At 39.0% G+C, this 13283-nt stretch overlaps 2 protein-coding genes across 3 annotated transcripts in view; one reads left to right on the top strand and one right to left on the bottom strand.

Moving 5' to 3' along the window:
- The first annotated feature begins 365 nt into the window (after nt 1–365).
- On the top strand, nt 366–5799 carry ecrg4a (ECRG4 augurin precursor a). The gene is made up of 4 exons (XM_069707574.1): nt 366–537; nt 3440–3487; nt 3615–3784; nt 5087–5799. Exons 1-4 carry the CDS (start codon nt 468–470, stop codon nt 5234–5236), a joined length of 438 nt encoding a protein of 145 aa, XP_069563675.1. The 5' UTR covers nt 366–467; the 3' UTR covers nt 5237–5799.
- Nucleotides 3560–13283, bottom strand: part of uxs1 (UDP-glucuronate decarboxylase 1) — a 33101-nt gene continuing 23377 nt past the window's right edge. The window contains exons 10-16 of one of the 2 annotated variants that reach the window (XM_069707573.1): nt 12384–12503; nt 11737–11780; nt 9391–9451; nt 9195–9252; nt 7870–7973; nt 4811–6649; nt 3560–3874 (exon numbers count right to left, since the gene is read on the bottom strand). In XM_069707573.1, the coding sequence (XP_069563674.1) occupies nt 6518–6649; nt 7870–7973; nt 9195–9252; nt 9391–9451; nt 11737–11780; nt 12384–12503 (519 nt within the window). In that variant the 3' untranslated portion in view covers nt 3560–3874; nt 4811–6517. The remainder of the gene's footprint in view (nt 3875–4810; nt 6650–7869; nt 7974–9194; nt 9253–9390; nt 9452–11736; nt 11781–12383; nt 12504–13283) is intronic. The other variant, XM_069707572.1, reaches the window with a different exon arrangement.

The raw sequence follows: 13283 nt of genomic DNA, 5'->3' as shown, positions 1-13283 counted from the left end.
CATCTACATCTCCTCCTCCATTAAATAAATCCAGAATTTATGAATATGCAAATGTTTTCCAGATCAAAAGATGAACTACTGAATACCAGATGTCTCTTACGTCACTGCGAGACCGCTGTCCTTTCCATCTGCAATGCAGGCTTCACGTTCCCACATCACACTAGTGTAAGTTGATCTTTGCAACAGGGTTTTTCTTGTGATGTCTGTGACAAACTGTTTTCTCCCGCCCCTCTTCTGCTGGGACTCTTCTACTGGGACATGCATGGAAATTAATTTAAGACTGGAAAAGCCATTTGCAGTCTTGCTTCTGTAGGGTGGGAGGTAAAAGACATTCCACCGCCACTGGCCAGTTTCCACTTGGAAAGTCTGGGTCGCCTCCCATTCTTCCCTCTGGTTGTGTATTGTAGCAAGTTTATGCTCAGTTGTTGCCTTTAAAGAGCTCTGAAAAGAGTCTGAGTGGGTACAAGATGGCATCCCAGCAGCTCTATTTGAGGTTGATGGGGCTGGCTGTATTGCTGACACTAGTAGCTCTTAGAGGTAAGCAAAATCAGGTGTGTTTCTTTGGCTTTACATTTGCAATGCCACATCTTCTACTGCACATGAGTCTAGCACTGTCTGATCTTTTATTTATCAATAGCTTTTTGTGGTGCAGCACTAGTTGTTAAAATGATGAATTACTTACAAGTCTGTAAAATATATCTTGCAGAGAATGTTCTTAAAAAACAGTGAAAAACATTTCTTGTACAGGTTTCATGTCTTAGTTTCTATTACACACAGACCGCATATTTGAGAGAAAATGCAGACACATCAATAGACCAGATTACAAATCTAAAGGGCTGTACTGATCGTTTTGCATGTTCTATCACATTCATTTTAAATGAAGTGTAATTCACTTTTCTGTTTCCTACTTTTCAAAGCACAGCACACCTTTCAATGTATTTCACCAACCTTTCTTGCAGCCACAGAATTATTTTCATTGCAGTTGTCAAGAAAACTCACAGACTTTGAACTTACTTTGGGGGAAAACCCATCGCAGTAAAATCACATCTGCTTTTGTTATTGTTACACTACGATTATGCATCCAGGACACATGCATAACCTTAAGTTTAACAACAATGCAATGAAAATTGAAGCTCTTTGCATGTTTGAAAACTAAGGACTACTTACACAATAACACAAGGTAATCCAACACTCTAAAAACATGTGCTATGCTTTGGAAATGAATGAGAGCAAAGTGAAAATAAAAATGCAAAAATAACATTATGTTCCTTAGCTGAGGAACCGAAGGTTAAAATCATTCTGAAGAAAAATAACTTGGAATGTTTCTGCTCAATATAATTTGATTCCAACTCCCTGGTATGTAGTAAAAACAAAATCTGATACAAAAGCTCAGCGTCTCTATAATGCTGCATCTGCTTTATGTTTTAGGACATACATTCAGATTCATAGTTTGTTTTCATTTTTGTCTCGTCTTGGGAATCAGTATTGGTGTGACACAAGGCTCTACTTTAGGACGAGTGGTTTTTAAATCAATGAAGGCTACATTTGGCAGTGTCAATACACTTCCATGGCTGTGCAGATGATACCCTAATATACATGTTTATATCCTCCAATCCCATTGATCTAATGATAACTACTCGGAGCACAAATGAATCAGCTTCATAGCTGCCTTCTTTGTAAGTCAGTTCCTTAAAGTCTTCAGAAGACAGCAGTTCTACTTACAGTTATGCTAGCAGCTTTTTAAAGCCGTACTTGGGTGCTTTAAGCTAAATGCTAACGTCAGCATGGTGACACTTTAATATAGTGATGTTTAGTAGGTACAATATTTAATATGTTTAACATCTTAGTCCAGCATGTTAGCGTGATAACATTTGCTTTGCACTAACAACAACTGAGGCTGAAGGTGATGTCATTGCTTTAACCGAAGTAATAAACGGAGTACATTTTTGATCTGTTGTTGGTGCTGCAGGATTAATCAGTGGATCACCAAAGCCATTGGGACATACACTGTATGATATGGTGACAGTGAATGTCTGTGCAAAATTTCATGAAAATAAAGTTCAACAGTTGGTCAGTTGCTCTTACGAGGACAAATGTTTCATCAGCTATTCACGTCTTTAAAAAGATTTTTAAAACATTTGTCTTCTTAAGAAGAAAGACCTAAAAACAGAAATGTAGAGTGACCATTCATCTGGCTTGATGTCTAAAAGACGCTTTTCAAAAGGCACACTCGTCCTCAAAATGTCATTATCTAAGTGACTGAAAAAGTGCAGTTGAGGAACCAAAAACTAAATTTGATCAAAGCATTTATGTAGTTTCTAAGTTATCATTGGAAAAGTGCCACTTTATTGTATTATTTTACCTTATTGTAGACTGTTACTTATTAATACGCTACTACAAATGCAAAGAGGGTTACTCATTTCTAAATACAGTGGAGGGAGAGACGATTAAAAAACACTGCTGAAAGAATAAGTATAGTGTACATGTTGAAGGGCAGACTGCTGTAATATTGAGGGGGGGGGGGAAACGGCAGGAATTTGATGTTCACAGCTCATTTATCTGCATCAAAATCTGAAGATAAACACATGGAAGCAATTTTGTGAGATTGCAGCCTTCCATCTCACCGCACAGTGGAAATCTTTTGAGCTCAAGCAGACAAAGTCCACCTCAGGCTATGGACCGGATTTCTGTGCATATTTTGAGGTGCATGGTATTCAGAAGGAAGAGGGAACACTGCTCTGTGTTGTTTACAGTTACGAGGATAAAAGCTCATCTAACTGGATTGGTTTGATTCAGTAAGTAAAAGATATCTCGTTAGTTCACTTTGTACACGAGTATTCCCCGCACACAGTGTAGAACCATCGCTCAGAGCTGCAGCAAGGAAGTCACTGTAGCAAATATATTTGCATGGAAATTGGCCAGAAGTTTGTTTTCTTTGATGCGAGTTGCCAACTTTTCCTTCAATGCCTCATTTTGACATTTATATTTGTCATGAAAACTGAAAACAAATTCCTCCATGAAACTAGTTCGGTAAACTTAGAAAAGTAAATGTGAAGTGTGTAAAAAAAAAAAAAAAAAAAAAAAAAATCAGAAAATTTGCTACAATACATGGAAAAAAAGAAAAAAGAAGCTGTTTTGATGTCGTCTTGGGGTTCCACGAACCATCTGTATGTGAGCAGCTTTAAAATTGTCTCCCAAGTATTGGTCTAAAAGATTTGCCTTTGAAGTTTAACTTCAGATGTCTTCTGTTGGCTCATGATGGGTAAAAACCTACAATTTAAGCTGTCCATAAACATTGTGGTTGTGTTTGAGAAGACTGACGTCCGATTCAGTGGTGTTGTTTTTTTTTTATATCATTCATCAAGAGTGTAACTAACCTGTCAAGAAGGACGGTGTTTGTACTGCAGCTCATTTTGTCTCTGTTGCCTCTCCTTCACAGATGTGTCCAGTGACAGCAGCTTACACAAGATCTTAAGGAAAAGAGATGGTAACATCCTTTGCAGGCTTAGCTAACACAATTGTCATGCTGCTGATAGAAAAAAACAACTCCTTTAAAAACTGTGTTTAGAAATACCCTTTTATTATTTTGTTTGCCTCATTGTGCTTCCATCCAGTGGCAGGAGCTGGTACTGCTCCGTCAAAGTCCTCTGTTGCAGTCCCTTCTTCCAAGGCTCAAGAGTTCCTGGCGAAGCTGAGCAGAACCAAGAGGCAAATTTGGGATCGCAGTAGACCGGACGTCCAGCAGTGGATTATGCAGTTCATGTACATGGGATTTGATGAGCAGGTTAGTCACATCAGGTTTTCTCTGAACACCTGAACGCTTTAACTACGGCGAAAAGAGAAATCAAGCAGAGTGGCCAACATGTCAGGGAGTCTGAAACACAAAACGGGCACCAGACAAAGCATACAGACAACACATCGATTTACAAACCACTGAGAAAAGACTCCTAAATTTTGTTTCATAATTTATCATCCATAAAAAATAAATAATAATAATAATAATAATAATAATTCGCACCAGTTGAACTCTCACCGAGAACTCACCTTTACTTCGGCTTTTCTCAACAGCCGACTGACCGTGCACTGTTCAAATTTGGTACCAATAAAAGTCAGTTCCCACTTGCGTACGGATGTTATAAAGGGTAGCTACAGCTGTTTAGTGTTACAGCAGGGCTCAAGAGTTCCTGGGAATGCTGTTGAACATGATCAATTTTCTCCAAACAATCCTGATTCAACAGATTTTTTTTTTGTATTTTTGAACCGTCATGAAACATTTTAGGCTCTTTTATTAAGACTCTAGATTAAAAAAAAAAAAAAAAGTTTTTGTCTGCAAAACTTTATCAAATTGCTGCTTATCTGGCAACAAATGTTTTCTTTTACAGAAAAAAGTGATATCCAGGGGCTTTAAACTTGGCAGTAAAGAGAACACACTCAAAAAACAAAAACGTAAATTTAGAAAGACATAAAACGGATAGTCAAAATATAGTCATCTGGATCTTCACATACTGAATCTCATATGTGGAGGACAAAAATGTTAAGTAAACACTTTGGTCTGAAGTATAAAAGTTGCTCTCAAAAGGCACGCTTATCCTCAAAATGTCATCATTTGAGTGAACGAATAAGTACAGTTGAGGAACTGAACACATGGTAACATGAATTTCCTTTCAAATATAAATCCACCTGCAGAGCCAGATTCAGTTTTCTTTCAGGTCAGTGAGTCATGTAGAATTCACCGGGGACAGAAAAGAACGCAGGGAACAGATAACAAGAGTAGAAAAAGAGGAGCAGAGTGCACAAAATAACCCCCTACTGTCTATTCCTGAGAGTTGACAGCATGTGTTTCAGCCAACTACAGCAGTATTTCTCCCGACAATGCCTTGAATCTGTGCATATGCCATTTGCTGTTGCCTTCTTAAAAGGCCAAAGCTGTCAAAGCACTGGCCTTTTCATTGTTTGCCGTTCATTGCCACAGCTGTGCCTGCCGTCAGTCTCAGTGGACGTCTTATCAGCTGCCTGTATGTCTATTAGCTTGAGCTTTGTGTAGAGTTTCCTCACAAGTCACGGCTGTGTTGTTTGTCCTCACCAGAGGCTGGAGGCTGACCTGTCGTACTGGCTGGACCACGCACGCTCCAGTGACCAAGGACGTCAACACCACTATGATGAAAACGCCCCCATCGGCCCGCGTGACACTTCTACCTACAGACACGGCGCTAATGTCAACTATGACTACTATTGACTCCAGTGACTCACAACATGCTCTGCTGTGTTTCCATCACTTTAGAAGACTTCACATTCGTTTCCTTATATGTAGTATATCCTTATGTTAGTGACTGGCTTTTTGTCACTTAAAATTCCCAAAATTGACTTTATACCTGGATTTATGTCCCTACAACATAAGAAATACAAGTATATATACACACACACACACACACACACACACACACACACACACACACACACACACACACACACACACACACACACACACACACACACACACACACACACACACACACTTTGTGAATGGTTCAAGGATGTGTTACTTTGTCTGAGTTTTAGTCTACTGCCGGTTATAGTCTTTTACACCTTCCAGGTAATTCAGTTGTTCTGGCTTTGTTGTCTTGATTGGTTGCACTCACCAGTATAAAACCCCTTCAAATGCGTTCTCTTCATTCTTGCATACTGTGTTTTTGTTATGATGAAACATTGACCTGCTCGACCAACCAAGGCTTTGAAGCAGCCAATTTGTACGAAATACTGTTAAAAGTCTTGCCTTTGTCAATAAAGATGTTGCTGTGACTGCCTCTGTCCTTGTTTAATTTCACTTAACGCAAATTGGAGAAGTATCTCCTGAACTATTGATATCGTACACAAAATATTGGAAATATTTTATTAAAATAGCATCTTCACCTCAAATCGATAATGCTCATCCTGACATGAGATTTCACAAACATGATAAATGTCCTGAAAAACATGATGTCAACAGTCTTTCTAGAAGGTTTGTCCAGCCCTGCAGCACACTGAATGAGCAGCCAACGGAGTGCTGGCACGCCACTGATAAGAGGACAAAACATCCAGTGGATAAAACAAATTCAGGTAGCTCGTTCCAGAGGCAAAACACCAGGAGGGTGATCAAATAAACACAAAGCACAGATGCACAGTGCAAGCTGTTTGCAGGACTCTCATGGCTGCGATTTAAATAGCAAAAGCACAAATTCACAAAACAGTATGCTGGATATTAGATTTCTTGCCAGCAATTTGTTGCCTCTTTGACTCAGGCTTGTCCATCAGTCACATGAACTCCAGTAATGAAGCTCTAACTGACAATGCAGCTGCAGCTCCAACTCAAGGCAACGCCATCTTTTTAAAGAGTTTTGAGAAAGTTGTCTCTGCTTCTCAAAAAAAGACACCATTTCCAAGAGTGCACTACTCAGCAGTGTATATTTCAAAGAGTTGCCCTTTCAACTCTCTCATACATCTCTGTTTTGATGAAGAGCGTGTGGTGGAAAACCCGGCCTCAGTTGTGTCTGGGTCTTCCTTTCTTCATGCGGGCGGCTTTAGGTTTGGGGATGTACTGGTTGTTGGCCTGGTGCTCCAGTTCTCTGCTGAAGTACTGAATAGTTTTGTTCAAGCCTTCCTCCAGGGGCACCTGTTGACACGAGACAGAACACATCCAACACTTAGGTGCTGCCACTCCGACAAGCACGTTGACAAAAATAATCAGTAGAGCAAGCTCGATACTGGATGTAAATATCATCAATAGGCTGGTCATGTAGTAGTGCAGCAGTGAGGAAGTCGGACGCTGCTCTGGATGACGGAGGCCTCAACATTTTCCATTTCATAACGATCCCACACTTTCCAATGCCATTCAACAAATTGACTTGGTAAATAAACAGCTAGAATCCCATAAAAAAATTAAAAATTAAATATATATATTTTTTTAAATATATATATATTTTTTTTGTATAAAAAATATACAGTATATATATTAATCACAGTATGTTTCAGTAGTCTCATTGCCACATGATAGTCTAAAAACTGTACATACTGAATATTGTATATAAAATTCTTCATGATGTAAGAAAATACTGAAAAATATTTCATAAATTTCAAGAACATGCAATTGCAAGAAAATAAGTGTTTCTGTGCATAATTTACACATGTAATGTAGTTGCACCAGTATGCTCTGTAGCATCAGTCTGTGACATCATGCGTCAAGTTGGAATGTCTTAAAATCAGATTAGAAATGATACTAATATCAAGGTCAAGGACACATATGGCATATATCCCCGAGGGGTTCATCATATCTCAGTAGATGCAGTCGAGAGATGAGAAGTTATTTACGGAGCTTTTGAAACAGCACTATCATTACATAGTTTAAACACTGACGAGTTCATTTTTAAAACTGTAAAATGAATCATATAACCTAATTTAATCTTTATCAAAATGTATGTTATCTCTCAATGTTACAAATAATTGTGGGACCATATACTAACATTCGATTTTCTGTATGAATTTGTTGCAGTAAAATAGAAAAAAAAAAATCATAAGAATATGAAAGGAGTTTTAATGTGCAAATTTGATTGAAAACCAAGAGACAAACTGATATCAAGAGAATTTTGTTATAATATTTCCATATGTATAAAAAATAGAAGTATCTGCTTGTTAAAGAAGATATTACATCATGAGAATCTGCAGCGCAACAACATTCATTAGCAGCGCTGTGTGACTCCACAAAGGAGCCAAAGTTGTTTCATAGTCGCCCATTAAAGCAGCACAAAAAATTTCAGCTACGGAATATCCAGAATATTTCCAATACAAGACCGCATGTGTGCATGTGAACATTTCATAATCGTGCATCTCACGTACCACCGGCTCCCAGCCGAGCAGCATCTTGGCTTTTCGGATGTCAGGTCGTCTTCGCTGTGGGTCGTCCTGGGCCTCAGGAAGAAACTGGATCTGGCTTCGGCTTACTGTGTGTGTGTGTGTGTGTGTGTGTGTGTGTGTGTGTGTGTGTGTGTGTGTGTGTGTGTGTGTGTGTGTGTGTGTGTGTGTGTGTGTGTGTGTGTGTGTGTGTGTGTGTGTGTGTGTGTGTGTGTGTGTGTGTGTGTTCAGGGACAGTCACAAGAGAGGGACACGTTGTTATTATTCTTACTCCTACTTTGTGTGTGAGGTCAGCAGCTCGGCCAGATGTTCTGATGGGGCCGACATGCGCCCTCTCAAACATTTCCAAAGACTACAAAGACAGATAACAAATGTGATTGAAGTCTCCTTTGTTTTCTCCTACGCGTGTCTAATGGCCATAGACCCGTCTTTCATAGAGAAAACGGCACAGAGCAGGTTGAACAAAGGCTTTTCCATTTTTTTTGTACAAACATATATTTGTAAATATGATTATTTGTGTACACAGTATAGTGAGTCCAAGATACTGTCTGATAATATAATATGCTGTATCAATAAGGTGGTTAAATACCTCATGAGAAACAGATACATTTCTCTACCAAGGCCACCGCGACACAGAAGAATAGCTCTGCAGCCATGTTTGAAGGAGTATAAAAATAAAAACATAATACTAATTTGTCTGATGTGATTTTGCCATATAAGAGTTCAAATATGTAGTTAGGATTTCTTAAAATAACATGTGCACCTCCTCCTTCTCGGTGTTTGTGCTATCCAGGTTTCAAGTTTCTACATCGTACGTTCGTATCTGATTGTCACGAAAGCTGCTCGCAGAAAAACTTTAAACAAGCTCAGAGAAACTTTCAGCAGACACATCCGAAAACAATCTTTGAGTACAAAACTCTGCAAAACACATTTTTGAGGGGCACAAAAAGAAATAAGTCAGAGAAAAAACAGACTGAAAGTCAAATAAAATGAGAGAGGGACATTACTACCGCTCTCAGACGGACACGGGGACAAATATTAGATTACGTCAACGTATAAATGTCAGCAAGCCGAAAAATGAAAGGGAAAGAGAACCAGCCAGCGTGTACATGTATGTAATTCAAATCCAATTTAGTGTAGCTCTCAGGTTTATCAGGTAGTTTTATTGGACTTCACTCACTCCGTTCACAGTGACGACGCTGGGTGACAATCTGTCTCATAACGGGTCCAACACAACTTAAATGCTCAGTGGCAAAGGAGACAAGAAGAGACAGCCGAGCTCAACTAAACAGGGACTGAGATGACCTTACCAACAAGACTTTTGATGAGTTGCGCAAACTCCAATATAGTGTGTTCTTCTGGGTTCCCCTGCAAACAGAATCCGCAAACTTCCATTACATCAGCGCCAACACGAGACGTTCACATAACATGAGCTGCCGGCAAATTGCCCGCCAATGCGGACTTCATTTTCCATTTTGATTTGCGATACGTAGATCGTGAACTCACCAGATTGACCGGGCTGCTGATGTTACTGTTCATCAGCAAGACGAGGCCGTTCACCAGATCACTGCAAAACAAATGGAAAGCACTCTGTGGTTAAACTGTGGATGAAGGAGCTTTTAGGAGCGTGAACTTTCCGTGCAGGTTTGTTCAATCGGAACATTTTCTAACATAGCACATATTTCTCAGCTGACACTGACCTCCAACTGTTTCAGTGTTGCTTTTCCATTTAGCCCAACACCGCCGTGGAGCAAAAGCTTCCACGGCCAGATAAGAATGCCAGTTTCGACGCTTTATTCTCCTCCCGGATATTTTAATTACTAAAGTCTCTTTCCAGTGATGCTAATTAAAAAAACATGAGGTCCAGCCAGACGTTTGAAGGTTGTTGGTTTTTTCTTACTTTTGTGTCATGCAAACAACTATACCTAATCCACCTAGGGCTTACATGGCACCGCAAATCAATAAAAGAACAGAGGCAGCAAGCAGCGAGTATATTTTAAAACAAGACAAATAGTCAATCAAAAGAAGAGCGCGCAGCCGTGCAAGCAGCTTAGTTGGGACTTCACCTACAGCAGACACGGTGGTGCTTTGAGGGTGACGTGCTTCGATTAGCACGTCAACATGCCCACAAAGTCACAGCTCGCGTGCTTATGTTTGCATGAGCAGCTATAATCTTTACCATGTTCTTCATCTTACAGACTAAACATGTGCTAATTAGCACTGAACATGAAAACCTCCTTTGAGCTCCGCACGGCTAAAAAATATAGGAAATTAATTCACCTCATTTCATATCTGTGCTTTTAGACTTTCACGTCTAATGACTTATAAGTCAGGCTACCTCCTAACACAAATCACAAAATAGTTGATGCAATTTTACTATGAATTCTAATCTTCAACACGGCACTGTCCACATCAGTTTTCTCTTCTTTCTCCCAAATGGCAAATTTGCATTCATGCATATATACATGATGCACTCAAAGATGCACTTCAGTCGTACTTTTTAAGTCACATTACGAAGGGAGATCAGCCATAGTAGTACAAACGCCTCTCGGTATAATGCTGTATAATTTAACACCACCACAAATTCCAGCCTTCAAAATAACCATTAAGTTGCTCCCAATCTCGATGTCAGAGTCTGGCTTTCTGCCATGGCATGAAAGGAATTGCGTTGTCACGATATCCATGTATCCATGATCCACAGAACACCACTGACCCACTGAGAATCCCCTGCTGTGGCCACCACTCCACCCTGACCTCAACCCTTTCGAGAAGCTACAAAGCATCCTGAAAAGGAAGATCTGTGACGGTAGATGAAAGCATATCTCAAAACACCAGCTCTGAGAGGCAATACTGGAATCCTCAAATAAACAGAAACTACACATAGACCAACAATGATCGAGAGAGTTGTTACAGAAACTTCAAAGTATCTTAATGGGTACTTAATTTTAAAATGTACAATTCATGCACCAATCAGATTTCTATTTAATATGGGCAGAAATATGTTTTTAAACCGAATTTAAATCATTTATATCTGAATTTGAATCACTCAACCTCAATCTCCGCTTTAAAAAACTGAATTTGAATCAGACAGTTTGTATTTGTTGTATTTAAATTCTACAAACTATTGCGGTTCCCTACTTTCCTCATACTCCATCAGTGTAACTGCACCCACCGGGCGAACAAAGTTTGTTTTAATGTTGGAAATGTTCTCTTTGAATTTTGCTGGTTAATATTGTGATGTCAAAATAAATATAAACACAGTTTCAGTGAACTTAATAATGGTTTTGTTTTTAAATGTTGGATATTTTTTCAATGAATTTAATCAAATAAATCTAATAAAGATTTTGTCCATAATAAATTTGAGAATATCAGCTTGCCAATAAAGCAACATGCACATTTATGTTTGAACCTAACTCTTAAAAACAGTTGGTTCTATATACACTAAGTTTATTAGGTACATCTAACTAAATCTAATGTATGATGCTTCATAACAGTCCCGTGATACTTGACAATGCATGCAGACCTGCCTGCAATTTTCTTCATATTCAATAATCTGCAACTGCTGTTGCCCAAATTTCTACTTTATTCATTACATTATTCAGAACAAATTAATTACTTGACTTAATAACACTATTTATTTATTTTAATTACCTTTTTATTGTTCTTTCCTCATCAGAAGACAAACATCATATTAATTCACTAACTGACCACACACACACACACACACACACACACACACACACACACACACACACACACACACACACACACACACACACACACACACACACACAGTATATTGATATGCTTTTCCGGGACAAAAGAAAACGGTGTTTATTTTTGCATGCTCACCTTACATACTGAAAGGCTCTCGTTTGGGAACCGGTACCATACACCTAGAAAAACAACAGGACACGTATTATCCTTTCTGCGTGATAAACATACTGACATTCTTAAATGCCAGGGCGAATGTGTTACCGTGTGTCAAACAATACATTTCCAGTCAGCATAACCTGATGGCCGGGAGGTTAGGGCACATACTAAAATGGGTAAAAATTACCACAGCAGTTGAGTCCCTGGTTTGACTCACGGCTGGCCAGACCTTTGCTGCATGTCTCTTTCATTTCCTGTCTATCTCTACTGCAACTATCCAATGAAGGCAAAATTCCCAAAAAGTCGAAGCAACAGAACGCAATGGATGCTGAGCAGAGGGAACAGCGGCCTCTGTTGCTAACAAAGGGTAATTATAAGTTTCTGGCACATTAAATTCTGCCTACCGACGGTGCATGGGCGAGAAGATAAACCCAACAGTGACACTTTAGCTACATCTATACTCATAAAATCTGGGATTACAGTCGTAAACAAAGTTCTTATCATGCTAACACTGAAAATGACGGGCCTAAAGCATAGGTGTTTGTCTCAAGCACGTAAAAAAAACAAAAAACAAAAAAAAACACTAAGTGCAAAAATGATTTAAGTAAAAAGCTTGAGATGCATACTGTGAGAGGTTCTCCTTGTAGAGCCTGAAGGATGAAGTTACTGACGACACGTCCATCGTTCATGTGCATTCGGGAGCCAAACGTGTTGAAGATTCTTGCCACTCTCACCTCTACTCCTTCCTGTAAGCAGAGAAGAAACTGGGTCAGACACTGAGAACACAGTAACTCTGGGGTGCCTTGGTTTTAATGTTTTCATTAGTCCTTTCATTATCTTGCATTATACTCTTGTTTTACCGTGACGTGTACTCTACAGCATTTTCTAACGAATGAAATTTTACATACACCGTTTTGATTGATGGAAGGGAAAATATACAGCCGGCCAGGAATTGGTTATTAGTGAAAGTATTCCTGGAAGATCATTTGTAATCAATAGCTTTAATTTAAAATGAACGCACAAATTAATAAATTGCAAGCACAGAAATTGTAGGTAGTGACAGCAATAAAGCTAATCTGGACAACATCAATAAATTTGCAATTGTAAATTGTATAAAATCAGCTGATGCATTTTGTGTCCCAGACAATAAATTTGCTGCTTAAAGCCCCCCGAGCAGTCGTATATTGGCAGCCTATGAATACATTTTGTCAGCAAAATTAGAGCAGCATGACTCAAGGATGTGGACCGGTTTGGAAAAACTTTCTTTTGTCTTTTGGAACTTTATTAAACTTTCCATTTTTTAAGTTTATTTTCAAACAAAAGTCATCCGTGCGCCTCCTCTATCAGACGCGGAATAACATTACATATAATCACATTGGACAGCAAAGCTTCTTCTCATAAAATTGGACAGTTGTTTCCATTATTCAGTACAACAGCTGTACAGGTAAAGTCTGATACCAATACCAATTATTTTTGTTTCTTTTCTTTCCTTTTCTGAGCAAAATCACCGACTACTTTAACTGCAT

This window comes from Brachyistius frenatus, unplaced genomic scaffold (genome assembly GCF_029030835.1).
Source record: "Brachyistius frenatus isolate BFR_SWC_R1_liver_20210118 unplaced genomic scaffold, ASM2903083v1 Contig_70, whole genome shotgun sequence".
Taxonomy (NCBI): Eukaryota; Metazoa; Chordata; class Actinopteri; family Embiotocidae; genus Brachyistius; species Brachyistius frenatus.
Note: the sequence above shows the minus strand (reverse complement) of the source record. Positions and strands in the feature narration are given on the sequence as shown.